This window comes from Arachis ipaensis, chromosome B10, assembly GCF_000816755.2.
Source record: "Arachis ipaensis cultivar K30076 chromosome B10, Araip1.1, whole genome shotgun sequence".
NCBI lineage: Eukaryota > Viridiplantae > Streptophyta > Magnoliopsida > Fabales > Fabaceae > Arachis > Arachis ipaensis.
This window is the reverse complement of record NC_029794.2, coordinates 72,221,103-72,246,577: the sequence shown is the minus strand read 5'-3', so window position 1 is coordinate 72,246,577 and position 25,475 is coordinate 72,221,103. Positions and strand designations below refer to the sequence as shown.

Genomic DNA, 25,475 nt, shown 5'->3' with positions numbered 1-25,475 from the left:
TTTTCAAAACGATATCATTCACTTTTTCATGCATTGTTGATATGAATATAATTGTATCTAAAAGAACAGTGACGTATATGGACTGAATCATGCTTCATTGCATTCTCTGAGTTGTGTCTCATGCACATAGGATATCATTGTGATATGAATTGCATGATTGTCACTGTGTTTCCATTTTAGAGACTATTCACACTTTACCTGAAATGTTAAGACTGATCACCTTAATATTACATGTTGGGTGTGCACAGAATCTTGATGGCTGCACGGGGACGAGGACGTGGTAGGCGTGGTGCAAACCATGCAGAGGAACCGACGAGGGGTGCGGATGCTTTTATAGCTGCGATGAACACCATTGCTGAGGCTGTGCGTGAAACGGAAACTGCTACTACGCGAGCAATTGACCGTTTAGGGGAGAGGAACGGAGATCGTAACGGAGGACGCAATGGTGAGCGTGGTGGAGACGGTAATGATAATGAAGGTGCTGGAAACCACGATAACCCTATGACACTGGCAACCTTTCTGAAGGTAAATCCGCCCAAGTTTAAGGGGACGCTTGTTGCAACTGAAGCTGACAATTGGTTCCGTGGTATCGAGAAGTCATTGCGAGCGCAACATGTACCAGAAAGACAGTACGTGGAATTTGCAACCTATATGCTGGAGGGAGAAGCTGAACACTGGTGGCATGGAGTGCAACGCTTATTAAGGCAGGTGGTGGAAGAGATTGACTGGGATACTTTTAAGGAGGAATTTTACAAAAAGTATTTCCCTAGAACTGTTCGTGATGCTAAAGAAATGGAACTGATGCAGTTGACGCAGGGAAATACGTTAAGTTTGCATTCATTAATAACACTAATTATTATCATTCCTTGATTCCATTCATTCTTTTTGCCAAAGCCAAAAAGAGAATCGTGGATCATAGTAAGCATGACACCTAAACCCGTCTAACGTGTCACATTTTTCCTAAAGCATGATCATTAGCTCCTAACCGGCTTTGCATGCTTCATTTTTGAATAAGGGAAGAAAGAAAGAACCGAGAGAGAGAAGAGAGAAACCGTGAGCTCCCTTGAGCTTTCGATCTCGATTTTTTTGCAATCCGTAATCCCAATCAAAAATCTAATCCGATAAAAGTGTTCGTATCTTCCTCCTCTACATGTTAGCGTTATTTTTGTCCGGTGGAAGTCGACGGTGACGTAGCTCCTCTACCCCTTGAGTTTGGCCAATTGGAGTTCTAGGAGGCACGGAGGATTCCAGACGTTTTTCCCTTCAGCAGCTCGGTCAGAAGGCTCCCCCGAAACTTCGCATATTTTGATTTCGTACGAATGTAGGGTTTTGGTAAATTTTTATCGGTTAAATTGATATTTGATAAGTGAATTGATGTCGTGATTACTCGTCGGTTGAATTTATATTGATATTTGTGATAAATTTGAGGTTTGGAGGGTTTAAGTGCAGCCAGGAACTGAGTTATTCTGTTGATTGTGATTTCTAGATTACGGTAGGATAATTTGAAAATGTTAAAAGTTTCCGGTTTGATTTATTGGAAATGATTTGAAAAGAGTGTGAAAAATGGTTTGGATGGAACCCGAGAAGGGTGGCAGAGTCCGGATTTTAGGGGAGGTGCCGCCGAAATTTTGCTATAAACCTTAAGAATTGATTTGAAATTTATTTAAAAGAAAAAGATTGGATTTGAGAAATGGTATTATTTGATTTTTGGTTTATTTAAAAAAAAAAAGAGAAGAATTATTTTATATTTTTAAATTATTTAAGAAAAGTACTATGTTTAAATTTGATTTGAAAATGAAAAGGGGCTGAAGTTTTGAATTTTAAAAGAAAGAGAGAAGACAAACCGACACGTGTGATTATGAAATAATTAAAAGGTCACAAGAGGGTGACGGAGAGTAAATAGTTATAGTGTCATTGTGAAAAGTTAAGCCGTGGGCTTGATGTGTGAGTAATTGTACGGGGATCCCGTGTATATGGAATGGCTTCCAGGAGAAAGTGGCACATGCTTCAGCTGGAGAATCAGCGCCTGCAAGTACTTGCAGAGGTCATGTTCGGCATACTTCAGCTGGAGAATCAGCGCCTGCAAGAAGTAGAAACTTGCAGAGGTTATGCCGCTGGAATGCCTTATCTGACTTGCTAGTCGGATTGCGTCGGGCGCGGGTCAAAACTGACAAATGAGCTCATTACCTGCAATAGGACCAGACATGCATCATCCTTGTTGTGCATTTGAATTTTATTTGATATGGTGAAATTATCTGTGATTGCCTTCCTGTGTTTATGCATTCCTCACTGTTACTCTGAATTGTTGTAATTAGATGCTTCTCTGTAATTCTTGTATAGTTCATTGTGAATTACTTGAATTGTGGTAACCCTGACTAAACTAACTACCCTCGACCCTACTAAGAACCCCCTAGTTCTTACCCCTTTTCTTCCTCCCCTTCAGATGGAGACCGGAGTTATATTTTACGAGATGGACCCTCCCAATATATACGAGGATATTGTACAGCATAGGTTTTATGTAGTAGCTGCGGAGATTAGGACTCGTATGTATATTCTGCGTGATCATCCTTTCCATCACCCGATTGACACTCCACAGTTTAACCCCGACATGCCCTATGAGTTCCCACTGCAGTGGCTCCACCCAGATGCTCCATTTCACCCGTTTCATGATTGGCCGGTGCCTCACCAGCATCCCGATCAGCCTGCGGATCAGGCGGACCCTAAGCCTGAGCCCATGGAGGAGCATTTTCCAGAGCCTGTACCGGAGGAGGACATCCCCGTGGAGCAGATCTCAGTATCTTCATCCGAGCCATCTTCTGAGGAGCCGCTCACCGCCTCTATTAGTGGACCGCGAGTGCTGGTCAGACCAGTAGCACGAGTGCCACTGCCCCTCCCGAGATTATAGAGATTTCCGATGATGAGGACGAGGATCCTGAGGAGTGTTCTGATGTGGTTGTGATCTCCTCTGACGATGACAGTTGAGTCCTGGGAGCTGCGGTTGTGCCTTTTGATAGTTTTTTTTTTTTGTATTAGCCTAGCCTTTGTGTTAATCTCTCACTTTTGGTCAGACTCACAGAGAGAGTAGGGTGTACATAGTAGACTAGGCTAGTTCGGGTGCCAGTTTAGGGGTTTTCTATATGGACCAGGGCCCGGAGTGTTGGTTTGTACATAGTAGTATTTCTGAAGGGTTGTATGCTAACTCAGGATATATATATATATATGTATGACAGTACCTGTGTGCTTATGCTTGTGTATGTTTAATTAGTTGTCCTTGCAAGTTTTCTTATAAAAGTTTATCCAAAACTCGATAGTACGCTAACCCGATTACAGGGTCAATAATACATAGTAAAGGTTTCATGTGAACAAGTTGGTGACACTTGATTTCATGATTTAATTATCTTTGTTAAAAAAAATAGATTTCTTAAAAACAAAATCTCAATATAATGTGATAACTTATAAATAACTAATTACTTAATTTTCAACAAAAATCCGGGATGTTATACCCTACCCACCTTACAAAAATTTTCGTCCTCGAAAATTGCTATAAACGAAAATTTTCATCCTAAAAGGAAATTTTGCCCTCAACATTTTCTTTACCTATAAGCAGGTGCGAGTAAACGGTTGTTATCTTATTTTCTAATCCTCAGGTATGTTGTGTGTCCTCATCTCGTCTCAACTTACGTATAGTAGTTAAAGAAATACAAGAATGCGACGTACCAGAATCATAAAGTGCAGTTAAGAAGCGAGTCTTAACACAATACTGACCTTGGGTCAGGGAGTCCGAGTACGAGCATCTTCAGTAGTCATTGTAAATACCCTCCTTGGTTGTTGCGATTTAGCTATTCCTCGTACCAACTTTTCTGGACAATTGCTTGCTATATGCCCTGGTTCACCACAGTGGTAGCAGACTCTCAGTCCAAGATAACAAGGCCTGCCAGGGTGATTCTTTCCACACTGCCTACACGTTGGGCCCTCCTGACTCTGCTGCTGAGGTTGCTTACCGGTATCCTGTCTTGGCCTATTTCCATTCCCAGTTGTAGAGCGCGTAGGGAAGTTTCTAACTTGTTGGTTCCCTCGCATAGGTACTCCTGGTACCTTAAAATCAACTTTTCGCTGTACCGCATGCCTATGAAAATTATTAAAGTTTCTTGGCAGTAAGCTTGGATGTCCCATCCTTGACGCTGCCATCTTATGTTCATAATCTTCCATCAGCTGACTCTTATTGACAAGCTCTGCGAAATTCCGTATCTCCAGCGGGACTAATGAATGCATCAGCTCATCGCGAAGTCCTCCTTCGTACTTTAAACACTTCCATTCTTCAAAATCATCTGGGTTTCCCTGACAGATCTTAGAGAATCGGCACAAATCCTCAAATTTTCGAGTATATTCTGCCACTGACATATTCCCCTGCGTCAACTGCATCAGTTCCATTTCTTTAGCATCACGAACAGTTCTAGGGAAATACTTTTTGTAAAATTCCTCCTTAAAAGTATCCCAGTCAATCTCTTCCACCACCTGCCTTAATAAGCGTTGCACTCCATGCCACCAGTGTTCAGCTTCTCCCTCCAGCATATAGGTTGCAAATTCCACGTACTGTCTTTCTGGTACATGTTGCGCTCGCAATGACTTCTCGATACCACGGAACCAATTGTCAACTTCAGTTGCAACAAGCGTCCCCTTAAACTTGGGTGGATTTACCTTCAGAAAGGTTGCCAGTGTCATAGGGTTATCGTGGTTTCCAGCACCTTCATTATCATTACCGTCTCCACCACGCTCACCATTGCGTCCTCCGTTACGATCTCCGTTCCTCTCCCCTAAACGGTCAATTTCTCGCGTAGTAGCAGTTGCCGTTTCACGCACAGCCTCAGCCATGGTGTTCATCACAGCTATAAAAGCATCCGCACCCCTCGTCGGTTCCTCTGCATGGTTTGCACCACGCCTACCACGTCCTCGTCCCCGTGCAGCCATCAAGATTCTATGCACACCCAACATGTAATATGAAGGTGATCAGTCTTAACATTTCAGGTAAAGTGTGAATAGTCTCTAAAATGGAAACACAGTGACAATCATGCAATTCATATCACAATGATATCCTATGTGCATGAGACACAACTCAGAGAATGCAATGAAGCATGATTCAGTCCATATCCCCAGGCTTTAATAGGAACGAACTGCTCAGATACCAAGTAACAGCCCAGACCACCCGCTAGCACGATATTGTCCGCTTTGGCACACAAGGCCTCACGGTTTTGCTTTTGACGATAGCGATGCTAGCCGAAGCCCCCCACACTCACTCGTCAAAATGCGTCATGCTAGGGAGAGGTATCCACACCCTTATAAGGCATGCTTCGTTCCCCTCTCCAACCAATGTGGGCCTTACAATATCTGTAATAGCCCAGACCACCCGCTAGCACGATATTGTCCGCTTTGGCACACAAGGCCTCTCGGTTTTGCTTTTGACGATAGGGATGCTAGCCGAAGCCCCCCACACTCACTCGTCAAAACGCGTCATGCTAGGGAGAGGTATCCACACCCTTATAAGGCATGCTTCATTCCCCTCTCCAACCAATGTGGGCCTTACAATCCACCCCCCTAAGGGAGCCCAGTGCCCTCGCTGGCACATCGATCCGGGTTCCGGCTCTGATACCAAGTTGTAACGACCCAATTCCCAGTAAGTCATAATCATACCAGAAATCAAGTGTCACCAACTTGTTCACATGAAACCTTTACTATGTATTATTGAGCCTGTAATCGGGTTAGCGTACTATCGAGTTTTGGATAAACTTTTATAAGAAAACTTGCAAGGACAACTAATTAAACATACACAAGCATAAGCACACAGGTACTGTCGTACATATATGTATATATATATATATACATGTATGTTGGATATATATATATATATATATATATATATCCTGAGTTAGAATACAACCCTTCAGAAATACTACTATGTATAACCCAACACTCCGGGCCATGGTCCATATAGAAAACCCCTAAACTGGCATCCTAACTAGCCTAGTCTACTATGTACACCCTACTCTCTCTGTGAGTCTGACCAAAAGTGAGAGATTAACACAAAGGCTAGGCTAATACAAAAAAAAACTATCAAAAGGCACAACCGCAGCTCCCAGGACTCAACTGTCATCGTCAGAGGAGATCACAACCACATCAGAACACTCCTCAGGATCCTCGTCCTCGTCATCGGAAATCTCTATAATCTCGGGAGGGGCACTGGCACTCGTGCTACTAGTCTGACCAGCACTCGCGGTCCACTAATAGAGGCGGTGAGCGGCTCCTCAGAAGATGGCTCGGATGAAGATACTGAGATCTGCTCCACAGGGATGTCCTCCTCCGGTACAGGCTCTGGAAAATGCTCCTCCATGGGCTCAGGCTCAGGGTCCGCCTGATCTGCAGGCTGATCGGGATGCTGGTGAGGCACCGGCCCATCATGAAACGGGTGAAATGGAGCATCTGGGTGGAGCCACTGCAGTGGGAACTCATAGGGCATGTCGAGGTTAAACTGTGGAGTGTCAATCGGGTGATGGAAATGATGATCACGCAGAATATACATACGAGTCCTAATCTCCGCAGCTACTACATAAAACCTATGCTGTACAATATCCTCGTATATATAGGGAGGGTCCATCTCATAAAATATAACTCCGGTCTCCATCTGAAGGCGAGGAAGAAAAGGGGTAAGAACTAGGGGGTTCTTAGTAGGGTCGAGGGTAGTTAGTTTAGTCAGGGTTACCACAATTCAAGTAATTCACATTGAACTATACAAGAATTACAGAGAAGCATCTAATTACCACAATTCAGAGTAACAGTGAGGAATGCATAAACACAGGAAGGCAATCACAGATAATTTCACCATATCAAATAAAATGCAAATGCACAACAAGGATGATGCATGTCTGGTCCTATCGCAGGTAATGAGCTCATTTGTCGGTTTTGACCCGCGCCCGACGCAATCCGACTAGCAAGTCAGATAAGGCATTCCAGCGGCATAACCTCTGCAAGTTTCTACTTCTTGCAGGCGCTGATTCTCCAGCTGAAGTATGCCGAACATGACCTCTGCAAGTACTTGCAGGCACTGATTCTCTAGCTGAAGCATGTGCCACTTTCTCCTGGAAGTCATTCCATATACACGGGATCCCCGTACAATTACTCACACATTAAGCCCACGGCTTAACTTTTCACAATGACACTATAACTATTTACTCTCCGTCACCCTCTTGTGACCTTTTAATTATCTTTGTTAAAAAAAATAGATTTCTTAAAAACAAAATCTCAATATAATATGATAACTTATAAATAACTAATTACTTAATTTTCAACAAAAATCCGGGATGTTATATCTACCCGGATCGATGTGCCAGCGAGGGCGCTGGGCTCCCTTAGGGGAGTGGATTGTAAGGCCCACATTGGTTGGAGAGGGGAACGAAGCATGCCTTATAAGGGTGTGGATACCTCTCCCTAGCATGACGTGTTTTGACGAGTGAGTGTGGGGGCTTCGGCTAGCATCCCTATCGTCAAAAGCAAAACCGTGAGGCCTTGTGTGCCAAAGCGGACAATATCGTGCTAGCGGGTGGTCTGGGCTGTTACACGCTGCACCTCCACCTGCCCCAGAGCCCATCTATCATCTAGTAAACCGCCTGTTTCGACGGCTTGACCAGATGGAGCGTCGCAACAAGCGACGCTATGAGCAACTGAAGCTGATGATACGATTTGGCGACATCCCCTCCGAGCCCGACACATCATCTGAGGCATCTGAGGAGGAGGCGGATGCGCCCGAGGCAGAGACCCACCCACATCGGGAGGCAGAGCAGGCAGGCACCCAGCAGGCAGCACACCATCAGGAGGCTCCACCCCAGATTCAGGCTATAGACCCTGAGATCCCTCTTCAGTCAGCACCTCCTCCACAGCAGTCAGACCCTCAGATCACCACCTCAGAGACCCCAACTACCCACCCTTCCAGTGATGACACTCCTTCACACCCTGCTTGAGTGAGCATCAGGGACGATGCTACATTTTAAGTGTGGGGAGGTCGCCATCTCTGGCGTATTATTTTGGTGAACCACTACAAACTCTTTTTCTTTTATTTTGGATATTTTTCTGTATTTTTCTCTTTATTTTTATTTTTATTTTCTGAATACTTATATATTGCTACTTTCATGTATTTTTACTCTATTTCTGCATTTTTCATTTTTAGTTCATATTTTAGCCACTTAGTTTCGTTGCAATTCTAACTTATTAGTTATAGAAATTATGGATTGATTAGTATAGTTTACCCTTTTTAGCATAAGATAACTCAGAATAGATTGAAAAGAAAAAGGAAGTAAACTAGAGACTTTAACAGAATCAAAACAACCCACACCTTGTATATATAGCATTACATGTTAGTTAACAACACTTCATCAAGGAGAAACACTAGAACTTTAAAGCCATTCAATATAAGTTTTACATTTAGAATAATGGGAATTTTTAACTAAACCTGCATGACATACATAAGTGATAAATGATTTTTGAGCTAGAGAACACATAGCCTGTTAGTTTTGAGCTTAATTGTATGGTTACATTCAAACCATAAATTTTATTCCTGTGTGTTCCGCCCTTCTTTTATATTCTGGTGTTCTTTACTTTGTTTTAATCTATATGTCCGATTATAAAATGTAGATACATACCACGAGAGTGATTGAGGCCATTATTTGATAGCTCACTTAATCCCAAAATAGCCTACCTTTTACATCACCCTTGTTAGCCCCCTTGAGCCTTTAAATTTTCTTTTATTCTATTAGCCACATTACTAGCCTTAAGCAGAAAAACAAAATAAAATCCCAAGTTGAATCCTTGGTTAGCTTAAGATAGAAATTGTGTAATTGTTTAAATATGGGGAAACCTATTGGGAACATGGATGATAGAAACAAAGGGTAGAATGTTGAAAAAGAATAAAGATGTTTCAAAATAAGAATTTTTGGGAAACATGCTCATGTGAAAGAAATTAAATTACCATGTGCATTAAAAAAAATAAAAAATAAAAAATTTTAATTTATTTTTCAATATTTGAATAAAGGGGACACCAAAGGATCCCCCAAATGCAAATAAAGCAATGCACATGGGATAAAAATAAATATTGAGGCATGAGCATGTAACATCAAAGTGGGAAAATATGGGAAAATAGGTAAAGCAGCTTGCTTTAGAAAGTATGTATGTTAGGTGAGATCTTAGAATAATTAAGGATTCACTTATTAGCTCACTTATCCTTATACATATACCCTTACCTTTACCTTGGCCCCATTACAACCTTACTTAAGACCTCATGATTTTTGGTATGACTATATTCTATGATTGTTGATTGGTTAGATGAAGAATAAAATTATGGACATTCCACTACTTTAACCTTACTTTTTGCCTTGGATTTAGCATGAGGACATGCTATTGTTTAAGTGTGGGGAGGTTGATAAACCCATATTTCATGATATATTTTGTGCTTAATTTGAGTGATTTGTTCAATCCTTCACCCACTTATTCATATTAATTGCATGGTTTTACTTTCCCTTCCTTATTATGTGATGTATGTGAAAAACATGTTTCCTATGCTTTAAAATCAATTATTTTAATTACCTTTATTTCCATTCGATGCCGTGATTAGTGTATTGAGTAGTTTCAGATCTTCTAAGGAAGGAATGACTTAAAGAATGAAAAAAGAAACATACAAAGATGGAAGGAAAGCACAAAATGGAGTTTCTAAAGAAACTGGCATCCACGCGATCGCATGGGCGACGCGAACACATGCCAAGCGCGAATCAACAGCGACGCGGCCGCATGACTAACGCGACCGCGCGCCTTAAGCAAAACACATATGACGCGGTCGCATGACTGACGCGACCGCGTGACAAGAAAAGCTCCGAATGACACGACCGCGTGTCCCACGCGGACGCGTGACAGAGGCCACGCACCAGAAAATTACAGAAAACGCTCCCAGCGATTTCTGAAGCCCTTTTTTGCCCAAATCCAAGTCCAGAAGGCATAGACCAGAGGTTATAAAGTGTGAGAATGTATCCATTCAAAGGGGGCTCGCCAATTTAGTTACTTTCCATGATTTAGATCTAGTTTTGAGAGAGGTTCTCTCCTCTCTCTCTTAGGATTTAGGACTTCTCTTAGTTTTATGAGTGACTCTCAATCCCAGGTTTAATGTTCCTTTATTTTAAGCTTCCCTTTCACTTTTATTCATTCCATTACTTTAGTTGATTATTTACTTTGCCATTTAATTTATGAATTCTTCTATGTTCCAGATTATTTGAATTAATGTTATTTGAGGTATCTCAGTTTAATATTGCTTTCTTCTATTTATGCTATTATTGCTTTTACTCTAAAGACATCTTTATTCCAATAGATTTACTTTTTCCCTTTTGGTCTTGGTTAAGAAATCCGTAACTCAGGAGTTATCTTAGCTCAATATAAAAGATAACTGTTATCTTTGCTAATTAAACTGAACTTCAATAATCCCAACCTTTTCTTAGGAAATAAATAGGATTCGAAGATCAAGCTAATTAGTCCCTTGACTTTCCTTTGCTTTAGTAAAGGTCAACTAAGTGGAATTAAGATTCAATCTTCTTTATTATTGAGAAGGGTAACTAATCTGGACTTCCAATTTCTCATCCCTTGCCAAAAATTTATTTTATAGTTATTTATTTATCTTTAATTGTCATTTAAATTAATTGTCATATTCATTCCTCATTCTTGAAACCCAAAATCTACAATCTCCATAACCAATAATAAGAACATACTTCCCTGCAGTTCCTTGAGAAGACGACCCGAGGTTTGAATATTTCGGTTATCAATTTATTTAGGGGTTTGTTACTTGTGACAACCACAACGTTTGTACGAAGGGATTTCTGTCGGTTTAGAGAATATATCTACAACGCGACTGTTTTTATGAAATTCTTTACTGGCAAAAATCCCAACATCAGTTATCTTCTAATCAATAATAAAAGTGAAATATATTTTTTTATAAAATAATTTAGAATAGAGAATAGGAAAGTTCATTTTGGAGGGAAAACGGAGTTACGAGAGATCGACACCTCACTTTCATTATTGGGGGAAAACCCAGTTTTAGTATATTAAGTAGATAGATATTTTGTTCATAAGTAAAACTAAAAATATAATTATTCAGATTTAGATTTTAGAAGAATAAACATATAAGTAACAAATAATCTATTTTATCATGCATATTATAAATTAATGAATTAAACTAACTGATATAATGAATTATAATTAATTAATTGGTATAAATTATAATAAATTATATGATATTTAAAAAAATAAAATGAATAAGAAGAAAATAAAAAAATAGAAGAGATAAAAGACTACAATAAAATAAATTGAGTGTGAGAGTTTTATTTTTTTTTTTTTACAAATTTTATATTACATCTGTTTCAATAATAATAAATAAAAATACATCAACTTGATATCTAAGAGAAAATGATGAGATAAAATCATAACACAGTTATAAAACAAAAGCTTAAATTAAACCATAATATCATTGCACAACACAAATTGAAAGTAATTTCACACTACAATATACCACACAAATAGGTAAATGACTTAAGCTTAATTACAGAATTTTTTTTATTTATGCATACATGATAACACCATGGTCTCTAAATGCTTCATGGATAACATATCATATATTGCTCTAATTGATGAACACGGAAGTTGAAGAATGTGTGGTAGTTTGTGTCCACGATAGTTGATTTCTTGCGACGACGCCTCATAGGAAGCAAAAGAATTGTTGTAAAAGCCACCTAATGAAAGAGTAATTGGTGTATACATTATAATAAATTATACGATATTTAAAAAAAAATAAAATGAATAAGAAGAAAATAAAAAGAAATAGAAGAGATAAAAGACTACAATAAAATAAATTGAGTGTGAGAGTTTTATTTTTTTTTTACAAATTTTATATTACATCTGTTTCAATAATAATAAATAAAAATACATCAACTTAATATCTAAGAGAAAATGATGAGATAAAATCATAACAAAGTTATAAAATAAAAGCTTAAATTAAACCATAATATCATTGCACAACAAAAAATTGAAAGTAATTTCACACTATAATATACCACACAAACAGGTAAATAACTTAAGCTTAATTACAGAATTTTTTTTATTTATGCATACATGATAACACCATGGTCTATAAATGCTTCATGGATAACATATCATATATTGCTCTAAATGATGAGCACGGAAGTTGAAGAATGTGTGGTGGTTTGTGTCCACGATAGTTGACTTCTTGCGACGACGCCTCATAGGAAGAAAAAGAATTGTTGTAAAAGCTACCTAATAAAAGAGTAATTGGCCATAACTAAAACTAAAAATATAATTATTCAGATTTAGATTTTAGAAGAATAAACGTATAAGTAACAAATAATCTATTTTATCATGCATATTATAAATTAATGAATTAAACTAACTGATATAATGAATTATAATTAATTAATTGGTATAAATTATAATAAATTATATGATATTTAAAAAAAATGAATAAAAAGAAAATAAAAAGAAATAGAAGAGATAAAAGACTACAATAAAATAAATTGAGTGTGAGAGTTTTATTTTTTTTTTACAAATTTTATATTACATCTGTTTCAATAATAATAAATAAAAATACATCAACTTGATATCTAAAAGAAAATGATGAGATAAAATCATAACACAGTTATAAAACAAAAGCTTAAATTAAACCATAATATCATTGCACAACAAAAAATTGAAAGTAATTTCACACTATAATATACCACACAAACAGGTAAATGACTTAAGCTTAATTACAGAATTTTTTTTATTTATGCATACATGATAACACCATGGTCTATAAATGCTTCATGGATAACATATCATATATTGCTCTAAATGATGAGTACGGAAGTTGAAGAATGTGTGGTGGTTTGTGTCCATGATAGTTGACTTCTTGCGACGACGCCTCATAGGAAGAAAAAGAATTGTTGTAAAAGCCACCTAATGAAAGAGTAATTGGTAAATGAATGATATTTCTTCTAGCATATATGGTTCTGATTCATCTAGAAGCTCCACGGCTTTTTCTATAAAACTCGTATCCACCGAAACCTAATCATACCAAATATTAAATAAAGGAAAAGTCTAGGGTAAGCAATTTTATTGCATTTTGGCTAGCATGTAACCAGCAGAGAAAGGTGAGTCATTGGATGAAATCTCACATCAATCTCACACCATCAAATCATCATTGATGACTAATTGATGGCTACGAATCACAAATGTTACTGGCCCTAGCATTGCTCTTAAATAAAATCCCCTGCTTAACCAAAGTCGACAATTTGGCTTCAAAATTCTTCATTTCTCTTACTCACGAGTCACAAACTGAAAACATGGGTAGGGAATCTTCTTCCCTGCACATATTCTTCTTCCCTTTCCTGTCTCATGGCCACATGATCCCAATGGTTGATATGGCCAAACTCTTCGCTTCAAGAGGGGTTAAGTCCACCATAGTCACCACCCCAGTAAACGCCTCTCTCATCTCCAAAGCCATAGGCAAGTCCAAAACTCACAACAACAACAATATCCACATAGAAACCATCGAGTTTCCATGTTCTAAAGCTGGTTTACCAGAAGGGTGCGAAAATGGAGACTTAATCCCTTCGCCGGATAAATTTCCTGTGTTCTTTATAGCTACTAGGTTGCTTCAAGAGCCATTCGAGAAGCTATTGCTTCAGCATAAGCCTGATTGTGTCATTGCTGATGTGTTCTTCCCTTGGGCTACTGATTCTGCTTCCATGGTTGGAATTCCCAGGCTTGTGTTTAACGGGACTGGTTTTTTCTCCATGTGTGCTCTCGAATGTATGAGACTCTATGAGCCGCAAAAGAATGTTTCTTCAGATTCGGAACCCTTTGTGATTCCCAATCTACCTGGCGAGATTAAAATGTTGAGGACGCAGTTGCCGCCTGCTTCGATCACCGGCGAAACAAATCCACTGACTGAATTCTTTAAGGAAGCCAATGAATCAGAGGGGAAGTGCTATGGCGTGGTTGTTAACAGCTTCTACGAACTCGAGAGCGTTTATGCAGATTATTCCAGGAATGGGCTCGGAAGAAAAGCTTGGCATATTGGTCCTCTTTCTCTTTGCAATAAAGATACTGAAGAGAAATCTCAAAGAGGAAAAGATGCATCTATTGATGAAAACGAGTGTTTGAAGTGGCTCGACACAAAGAAGCCCAATTCAGTTGTGTACATTTGCTTCGGAAGTATAGCGAACTTTGAAGATTCTCAGCTTAGAGAAATTGCTTTGGGTCTTGAGGCTTCAGGGCAAGATTTCATTTGGGTGGTGAAAAACAACAAGAAAGAGGGAGAAGCTAAAGAGGAATGGCTTCTGGAAGGGTTCGAGAAAAGAATGGAAGGAACGGGATTAATCATAAGAGGTTGGGCGCCACAAGTGTTGATTCTTGGGCACCAAGCAATAGGAGCGTTTGTAACGCATTGCGGTTGGAATTCGACTTTGGAAGGAGTGGCTGCTGGGGTGCCAATGGTAACTTGGCCTATGGGGGCAGAGCAATTTTACAATGAGAAATTGGTGACTGAGGTTCTTAAGATTGGTGTGCCTGTTGGTGTAAAAAAATGGGCAAGAATGGTTAAGGTTAGTGTTGAATGGGAGGCAATAGAGAAGGCTGTGAAGAAGATAATGGTAGGAGAAGAAGCAGAGGAAATGAGAATGAAGGCGAACGTGTTGTCACAGTTGGCTAACGCTGCTGTTGAAAATGGAGGATCATCATACTCTGATTTGGGTGCACTCATTCATGAGTTGGTTTCCCTGAGGCATTGATGATATCGTCCACACAACAATGGAGAAGACTTCTGTGTTTGTTATTTCTACTTTTATTTAAGTTCATTGAATTGAGCTTAGCTTGGGTCCTTTGTTTGTTTTTATTTTCTCTCTTAAAGATGTTAAATTTGCTTAGTATAAAACGTTAAGACATATGCAATAATGTGTATATATTTGTTGGTTAGTGAAGCGTAGTTATCATATTTAGTTTTCAACTTTTTTGCAAGTGGAAGAGGGCAATAATAAGAGAGAAAAGTTCAGGGGTAGGGTGTAGGGGTGTATATGAACAGGGTGAAATTGTGTTTATTTTGATTCGGTTCTAACTTTAAATAATGATTGGGTCTATTTTTTAAATTTTTACGTTATGTCAAAAATTTTGATATACTTATTTATAAAGAAGAAAAAAATATATTTGTTACGGAAAAGTTGATATCCATATTTAAATTTGAATTTGTCCATAAATTTTAATTTCATATTTTTTTTATCTATTTTCTAATTCAACAAGTGTGATTAAAAATAAAATAATAAGCTTATAATTAATATAATATAATGTTAAAATTATTTTAAGCTCACATAGATTGGATAAAGTCGGGTTCGTCTTAACCCGGATCCAACTTTAAATAATGATCGGATCTATTTTTTAGACCGTTACTTTAGATCTAAATTTATTGAAATCACACTAAATTATTTCTTAAAGTATTTAGGTTCGGACCAAATCTTCGGATTGGATCGTGTTATGTACACCCTAGTTGGTTGTTTATCTTTTTATTCTTTTATATTTTTTTTATTTCAAAAAAATAAAAATAAATTTAAAAATATATTTGATTTAAATAAATAAAAATATTTTATTGATAATACGTTCTAAAACGCATAGAAATTCGAAAACGATATTTTTATGTTTTTAGCACTTTTAATGTTAAAAGGTGAAAATATTTTCAAATGAAAATAATTGGATTGTAAGAAAACATGTGATTGTCTTATTTACTAATTGTAGAGATATGTATAGATGAAAATCAAATCGGTAATTAATCAATTCGATTATTAGTATATAGTTGGAAGGAAATTTTATATTCGAGGAGTCTTGAAAGAAAGTTTAAGCAATAAGTCACAAAAAGAAAAGCGCATCGCTCGCGTGAACATAAACTTGCATACGAAGAAAAGTAACGACATAAGAATATAATAAGAGCAGAGGGTCAAAAGACACATAATGTCAAACTCCTGGCTCGACTTGTGAAATCAAGGCCGGCTGGAGAATATTTACATAAATATATATACATATATGTAACCCAATAAACCTAAAATACATAAGCATACACTTAGTTCTCCATCCAAAAGCCTCTAGGAGGATCAGATTAAAAATATATAGAAATATACACAGAGAATTTGTCTAGACTTATATACACATAGCAAAATATCAAAACTAGCACCCTAACTTCGCTTGCTGAGTAAATCCAGACGCTTAGCAAGGTGCCTCTCGACCTACATTAGAAAACTATAAATATATGTATGGAATGAGAACCGGAGGTTCTCAGCATGGTAACGATGCCCACATAACTAATATATAATGTCCCGGAAAAGTTAGAGGCGATCCTAGAACTTCTGACAATAGATTCAAACTTAAAAATAAAATTGAAAACCATAAATAGGGTAGGCTATCTAAGGTTCTTATTTCTAATTCCTTTTGGTTCTTATTTTTAATTCCTTTCTAACTTAAGACCTAAATTACGCCTTCGTCCAATCCTCCAAAGCACTAGTGCACAGACAAGCAATACAGACAAAGCAAACACAAGTAGGATACAGATACAGCAAACAGAACATAAAATAATTAAGCATGAATATCAATTTTGCAAACCCAAGATTGAAAAACCAAACAAGACACATAAATGCATATGATGCATGCCTTTTCTACTGGCCGTGAGCTCACGTGTCGGTTACTTTGTCAGAACCTGACACATCTGGTAGCCAATCCGAATATTGTCCTCTTGAAATCGGTGGGCGGTACACCACCACGAACCCCACTATTGTGAGCGGTACACCACCACGAACCTCGCAAGATCTTCAATTGGAAAACAACACACACACATGGGCGATACACCACCACGAACCCCACATAACATTCACTTTTAAAAACATGTGGGCGGTACACCACGACGAACCCCACAAAGCATTCTTATTTAAAACCATGTGGGCAGTAAACCACCTCGAACCCTACATTCATTTTGACACTGGACAAGCGGTAAACCACCACGAACCTTGCCAGGTCAAGCTCAAAACAATTTTTTTTTCCAAATTCATTATAAATCATTTAGTCATATCCATTGATAATCATTCAAGTTTAATATACATCATCATCATTATCATTATCATAACATCATCAATTATCTCTATCAAACACAATATCAACACCACAACCAATATGGCACCAACAACAACCTCAAAGTCTCTAATACATAGGCATATCAATCCATCACAATCAGCATCAACAACAATATTTCAATCATATCTTAAAGTTAACTAGCCAAAGTTTTCACGACACATTATATTTTAGTTACGAGAAACTGAAACTATACCTTGACCGATTCTTCCCTAAACCCGGAACACCTCAATTATCCACCATTCCTCAAGCTCTCAAGCTCCAACTCCTCACCAGTTGAATTTTCAGCTCCTAGAATTCAATTCCAAGCTTCCAATATCCACCAATTTAACTCCAATTCAACAAGATACACGATCTAATTCATACAATATCACAATAATCAACATTGAGCTCACTAAATCACCAATTCACAAGGGTTAGGGTTTTTTTATCATTACCCATGAGTCAAATAGACAAAATTCAATGATTATCCTCCGCTAGAGTATCACTAAATCATCAAAATCACAAAATCTCTCAATACTAAAACTCAAAATCACGATTTGAAGAGGGAATAACTGGATAAGAAAACGTGATTCTCTTATCAAAATTTTTAGTGGGTTTTGTAGATAATTTTGAGAAGAATGCGTGGTCGCTGACAGCTCGTCAATCGGAGATCCGAATTAAAAATTATGGACAAATGAAATTTGGAGACTTTTGGAAATTTAGATTTGCTTCTTCCCTTCCTTTCTTGCTGCCCGAAATGGTAATGAGAAGGGGAAAAAAGCTGATTTTAATTTATATCTGGGGAGTTATGTGAGTGGGTTTAGGCCATTTGGGTCCGGTCTAATCGGTTCGGTTCGTTAGTCCGTTTTCGAGCCAAATTTTTTTAAATTAGTGTCAAAATTCGTATATTAATTTATTGGTTAATTATTTACTAATTATTCGGGATTTACATTTTGCTTACAAAATGCAGGAAAAAAGAGCGAAACCAAGCTGTTCAAGTACGGCAAAGCAGAGATTGACAAGGTAGAAGTAGCAGCGATAATGAGTAACGCCAGACGAGGACGCAACACCGACAACAAGAGATGTGCCGATGATGACGGAGATGCATAGGAGCTGGGGAGACGAGGCAAAGAAGTCGGCAATCGTGGCAACAACCGTGCAATGGCGGTGGCCGGTGGTTTTTTTGTAAGCGTGAGACTAGAGTGCCTCTAGAGACTGAGTGAGATTGAGAGAGAGAGCAAGGGAGTGTGTTCTTCGGGTAATTAGATTAGGATTTTTTTTTTTTAAATAAGGAAAATAGCATCGTTTTGGAGGCAATGGCGTACAAAAAAAAAAAATTCGAATTAGCTGGGTTATTTAAAAGTGTCAGTTCATTGGTTTTCATCAAAATCGGCCGATCCAAACTAGTTTTTATTGGTTCTTTTTTTTCTACAATCAGATATCTCAATCAAACTGACTTTGTGACTAGTTCACCAATTTTTCAGTCCGACTAGAGAATTCGATCCAGTTTTAATAACTATATATATTAGACATGTGTTCAAGTCTAAAACGTGTCATTTTTTTTATATTTTTTTTTTAATAGAAATTCACATGTAGTTATTTTCATGTAAATTTAATAATTAAAAATAATTATATGATAATTTAGTTAAATATATTAAATTATTTAATAATTCTCAACTATTAACTTTACATAAAAATAAATGTATATGAATATTTAAATTAATACATTTCGAAGACTTTGACTTGGACTTGGACTTGTTATACAGTTCATGCATACGTCTAAAAATATTGAAGTTTAACTAAACAATTTTTCCTTACGAAGCTTCCAAGTGAATTTCAGTATTGCACTCTTATTGTTTATATGAGTCCCTTTCTCCTTGTTGGTTCATTAAATTTAATATCAGAAAAAAATACACACAGAATTTAAATCATATTCAATGAACTACACTTGGACAAAGAAAACACTTAAAAGGGTTACTTTTGAAAGAATATAGTTTATGATATTTAATTTTTTACTATTTATTAAAAAAAAGCATAATTACTTAAAACGATATTTATTTTTTAAATTCATTATGTATGCAATTTTATTCTTTTTTTTTGACAAAATTTTTCTCATGAAATTTAATTCTTCTAATGGTGTAAATGCAGAAAATTATATTTTTACTTTTTGATATAATCGATATATTATTAATAATGAATAATAATTAACCCCTCATATTTTTAATCAAAGCATTTTTGTAACATTCGAACTTATAACACGTCATGACCGTACCAGAAGTGAGGAGTTACTAACCTATTTTTCTTATTTACTATTTAACTGTTTAATATTGAGCCTTTACGTCGATATCGCGTTTCCGTTTTTAAGAAAATTCCAGAAAATAGATTTTAGTAATTAAAATCACATAACAAAAGATCTTCAAATAATAATAATCACATAATTATTAATAATAATAGAGGCTATACAATTAAATTTAATATAAAACTCAAATACAATACCTAACCCTCTGGATAAAATAAAGACCCTGAAGCAACAAGGGCGAGGAAACTCTATAAAAACAACAGAAATCACAAGTAAAGCTACTAATCGTTTGCAACTTCTTACTGAATCTCCGAATTGAACCTGTGTCACCGAAAGAGTGGAAGATTTTGGGTGAGAACAAACCACATGTTCTCAGTAGGGAATAGAAATGCTATAAAAGTAATGAATTTAATGCAAATAATTAACTTACTTAGTAAAACTATTTTGTTAAACCTTTGAAAATACTTTTATTTCTACTTTAGATAATTAATTACTTTTCTTTAAATTTCTAAACTCAAAACAGATTTTAACCACAAAATTAGTCATACTAACCACCTCTCAGCTACATAATCATTTTTCAACCACAACATCTCACCTCAATTCATCTGTGAACTAACAGTACAAGTAAGGAATTCAAACCAACATACAAATAAGTCAAACAGCGCAATCACAGAGAAGTAATACAAGCAAACACAACCAAATACAAATATGCAAACAACATGATGCATGTCTATTCCTAATGCAGGCCATGAGATCATGTGTCGGTTGTCTACCCGCTCCCGACATTACCCGGACACGAGTCCCAGATATGGCTTTCCAGATGTATACGGTGTGCTTATAAGTCGTACGGATAGGCCGCATACAGTGTGACTTTCCAAATCAATAAGCGTACATCTGGAAAACAGTTCTCAGTGTGTGGGCGTCCCCACTATACATTTGGCACTAAGGCCCAAACAATGTCACATCTGCTCTCCTGTGGCAGTCATTTCATTAATTAATATATTCCTTTAATCTTTGTTCTCTACTCTCCTATGCCAGATATCCTTTTAGTTAATATATTCTCTAATCGTTATTCTCTGCTCTCCTGTGGCAGAGATTCCATTAATTATCTTTCAAATCCATTTCAAAATATTTCCAAGTAATAAATCGTTTTCAATATTCACATCATTCAAAATATCAAATAAAATCAAACCATTCTCTTTAAAACTAAGCCTCTTTCTATTTCAATAAAATTAGCCCGTTTCAATCTTTTGCTTTTGAAAATTAAAGGAAATTCATTTCTTCATTCAGATTTTACAAATCTCTCTGATCATACTCGTTTAACATTTAATACTAACCAAAATCACCTTCTTGCGTATTTTTACCAGCCCTTCATCAGCACCTATTCCCATCATACTAATACCAAAATCAGTTACCATCCACTTCCATAACCATAAATTCCAGTATCAAACACAGTCTCAATTCAAACCCAATTCATAAACTCAAATCACATTGCAATTTAACAAGCAACACCAAATTGACCAACACTCACAATTACAACCAATTCTCATCAATTAGTCACACAAAATACGTGTAAATTATTTGCAATTACTCAATAAGCTTTTTGGCATTCTTAAATTAAAAACTTGTAATTTTAAAAATGAAACCCCTTACCTCGATTGTCGAACCCATAGACTAAATGCCTCAAATAAATCCTTTTCTCTCGGCTCACACCCAGCGGCAGTCGCAACCACATCTTTATCCACTATCTCCGTACGAAATCAAAATACTCGAAACTCCGGAGAAGCTTTCTGACCGAGCTGTCAAAGAAAAAATTCAATTTATTTCTATCAATCAATTAATTGTAATTCAAATTGAATGATTATTTTGTTACAAAATTATTATTTCCTAATCTATTCATGGACAATACATATATTAATTATAATCGCAAATTAACCTATTTTACATTAAATGACTTATATAATGATCATCTCATTTATTATCATAAATGCTGAATTAAATAAGTCATTATTACTTTTGATTTAGAATTAAATGAGAATAAAATCAAAGATAATATTTTATTTAGCTTTAGGGTTTAATAGGTGTCACACTCAAATATAAATAGTGACTTTCGAATTTTGGTCTCCAACACATCAAAGCCACATCCGTAACTCTTTTTTTATAAAAGGGATTGCGATTCAACTCTATCAGGGATATAGAAGATTTTCAAAGAACAAGGAAATGGTCTGAATTTGCACAAATTCTAAATGTTTTTAACTTACGATATTATTTCAGTTGGTTATCGTTACGAGAATGACTATAATCTATACGTGTCTAAGGAGTAGAATAGATTAAATATTATTTAAGTAATTTCATTTATATATATAATAATTTAATTTATTTTTAATCTGTATTTATTCGTTATTGAGACCCAAAGAGGAATAGGAAGATATCTCTAATTTTACCAACAGCAAGATTATTAACGATTGAGACAGAGAAAAATAGGAACTTTGGCCAGGTTCGTAAACAAAACTATAGTCTTGACAGAAACGGTAATGATGATTTGATTATTGGGTGTTAAGACTTAAGAATGAACAAAAATATTTTATTGCATGCAATGACGGACCCAGAAAATTTATGTTGGGGGGCAAAAATAATATACATTATTATCAAAAGATATATTAATCTAAATTTAAAAACATAAAATTAAAGTGCACATTAATTATTCAAATACAAAAAAAAAAATAAAAAATTACATATAATAAAATAAGACAAAAAATATTTTTTTATTATTATTTCTTAAAATAAAAAATATATATTCTAAATGAGTAAATTGATCAATTGACTTTAGAAATTTATATGCAACATAATTACATATAATAAAATAGAACGAAAGATAAACAAATAAATAATAAGGATCACTAAATTGAGAATAAAAAATTAGATTAATACCTACACTATAGTTGTTTGAATTAAAATTTACAATTGAAAATATCAAAAAGAAATATAATAAAATTAAAAGATATATAGAATCATAGAGAGTTATATAAAAAAATATTTAAAATTTATCTTTTGATAAAGAGAAGATGACCACTAAAAAAGAAATAGAAAAAGAAGGTTGAAAATATGAAATTAAGAAGATGGTTTAAGAGAATAAAAGAGTGGTGACGGCTGAAATTTGAGAATGAAAAAATACTAAATTTTATTAGGTTAACTAATAGTAAAATGATAGAAAAATAAAATGAATTTAAATCTTAAAAAATTTTGAATTAGACATTTTAATTTTTAACAAAAAATTGTTTTAAAAATTTTTAAAAATTATTTTTATTAGACAAATTAATTTTTGTATCATTTTAAAAAAAATTAATTTATCTTAAATTATAGTTTTTGAGAACATAATTATCTTATAATAAAATTTATTAATAATTTATTTGTCCGATACACCCAATTGGGTTATCCGAACAGCAGCCTTCTAGAAGCAAAGGGGGACCAAGGCTTCTACGTATACCATGACGTTATGCCAAAATGGCTCAAATTGATCAATGCAGTGCGTGTGGAAATTATTACCCACACATTACTCCAGTCTATCTTATATCGTTCATATTGATTTATCTTGATATAAAATTTTAACCTTTTTCCCTTTTCTTTCTTTTTTCAAGTTATAGTTATTATTTAAGAGAGCTTATTTTCAAACCGAAACCAATCATTTCAATCACTTTGTTCTAGTGGCGAGGACTTTGAATAATCTGCAGGCACCAAGTCGTAGATAAGAAGTTTCAAATCTGTCCGTCATCATTTAAACGGGGAATTATGATTGGTGAAAACCATAGCAATTTTCTAATTCATCTAGAAGCTCGATGAGCAGAATGACCTCTATAATAATTGCACAAAACTCCATTCCTATTCACTCCTCACACTCAAAACCATAATGGTCATCCCTTCACTTTAACCTTCTTTCTTACTTCTATATTAAACTCAACAATTTATCTGCGAAATTAAACAATTTTTGCTTAACATGGGTAGTGAAGAGTGTAATTTGCACATATTCTTCTTTCCTTTCTTAGCTCATGGCCACATGATTCCCACCGTTGACATGGCCAAACTCTTTGCTTCAAGAGGAGCCAAAGCCACCATAATCACCACACCAATCAACGAACCTTTCATCTTCAAAACCATAGGAAAAGCTAAGACTCATGGCAATGGTAGTATCCACGTCAAAACCGTCGAGTTTCGCCCCGTTGACTTTGGTTTACCTGAAGGTTGCGATAACGTTGACTTTATTCGTTCATCGGATAAGATTCCTCTATTCTTTGAGGCCACTAGGTTTCTACAAGAACCATTTGAGCGGTTATTGATTCAGCATAATCCTGATTGTGTTGTCTCTGATATGTTCTATCCATGGACTACTGATTCTGCTGCTAAGTTTGGGATTCCTAGGATTATGTTTCATGGAACTAATTTCTTCTTCATGTGTGTTAGTGAATCTACCAGACTTTATGAGCCTCACAAGAATGTTTCTTCCGATTCGGAATACTTTGTCATTCCTAATCTACCGGATGAGATTAAAATGACAAGGATGCAGATGCCGCCTTTCGCTTTGCACAACGAAGGAAAAGGCACGCACCCCATTGCCAAATTGTCGAAGGAAGCAATCGAATCAGAGAAGAAGAGCTATGGAACAGTGGTTAATAGTTTCTACGAACTGGAGAAAGATTATGCAGATCATTTCAGGAATGTTCTTGGAAGAAAAGCATGGCATATTGGACCTTTGTTTCTTATAAACAAGGATGACACTCAAGACAAAGCTCAAAGAAGAAAAGATGCATCTATTGATGAAAACGAGTGTTTGAAGTGGCTTGACACAAAGAAGCCCAATTCAATTGTTTATGTTTGCTTTGGAAGCATTGCGAATTTTCCGGATTCTCAGCTAAGAGACATTGCTATTGGTCTCGAGGCGTCTGGGCAACATTTCATTTGGGTAGTGAAGAAAAGCAAGGAAGATGGAGATGAGTGGCTGCCGGAGGGGTTCGAGAAGAGAATGGAAGGAAAGGGACTAATCATAAGAGGTTGGGCGCCACAAGTGTTGATTCTTGAGCACCAAGCAATCGGAGCCTTTGTTACTCATTGTGGTTGGAATTCGACTTTAGAAGCAGTGACTGCTGGGGTGCCAATGGTAACTTGGCCTATTGCGGCAGAGCAGTTTTACAATGAGAAATTGGTGACTGAGATTCTTAAAATTGGAGTGCCCATTGGCGCGAAAAAATGGTTGAGATTGATAGGGGATACGGTTAAATGGGAGGCAGTGGAGAAAGGTGTGAAGAAAATAATGGTAGGAGAAGAAGCAGAGGAAATGAGGAATAAGGCTAAAGTGTTGTCTCAGTTGGCTAAGAGTGCTGTGGAAAAGGGAGGATCATCGTACTCTGATTTAGATGCACTCATTGTGGAGTTGGCTTCACACAAGCACTGATTTCCAATATGTTAAAAATAGATTACTCGTTTTAATTTAGTAACTTCAGTTGTAATTTTAAATCATGCTAAGTATACATGCGTATATTTTTCCTTTTGTAAATGTTTCATAGATTTTCATTTTTCGCATATTCTTTAGTATAAATCATGAGGAGGGTTCAAATGAGCAAGTCACATAGTAAAATAATATATATTAGCCAAATACAAAACTAAAAGCTGCATAAAAAAGTTATATGAAGATGAAATCTGTATTATTACCAAGACTTGCGTGTTCTTCCTCCCATTCTTCGCTCTAACAGCGATACAGATTCAAAGTGAGTGAGACTTCCGTACTCACATTGTCCATTAGATTTCAGAAGGTTGACCCCATATACTCATCCAAAGGTGAGAATAAAATAATTTATGGGGGAAGAAAAGCCTTTCTTCCTGAAGTATAGAAGAAATTTTTTGCCTCACTCTTTTGGTTTAGATCAAAGCTGTGTTACTTTCGCCATCGTTTCTTTGACTACTT

At 36.2% G+C, this 25,475-nt stretch overlaps 2 protein-coding genes across 2 annotated transcripts; both read left to right on the top strand.

Moving 5' to 3' along the window:
• LOC107622618 (scopoletin glucosyltransferase) lies at window positions 13,139–15,169 on the top strand. The gene is made up of 2 exons (XM_016324587.2): window positions 13,139–13,153; window positions 13,329–15,169. Exon 2 carries the CDS (start codon window positions 13,416–13,418, stop codon window positions 14,862–14,864), a length of 1,449 nt encoding a protein of 482 aa, XP_016180073.2. The 5' UTR covers window positions 13,139–13,153; window positions 13,329–13,415; the 3' UTR covers window positions 14,865–15,169.
• LOC107622619 (scopoletin glucosyltransferase) lies at window positions 23,181–25,067 on the top strand. Its single transcript, XM_016324588.2, has one exon. The coding sequence runs from the start codon at window positions 23,514–23,516 to the stop codon at window positions 24,963–24,965; it is 1,452 nt and encodes a 483-aa protein (XP_016180074.1). The 5' UTR covers window positions 23,181–23,513; the 3' UTR covers window positions 24,966–25,067.

Excerpts from the sequence above, each read along its gene's own strand:
- LOC107622618 (XM_016324587.2), top strand. The coding sequence starts at position 13,416 with ATGGGTAGGGAATCTTCTTCCCTGCACATATTCTTCTTCCCTTTCCTG.
- LOC107622619 (XM_016324588.2), top strand. The coding sequence starts at position 23,514 with ATGGGTAGTGAAGAGTGTAATTTGCACATATTCTTCTTTCCTTTCTTA.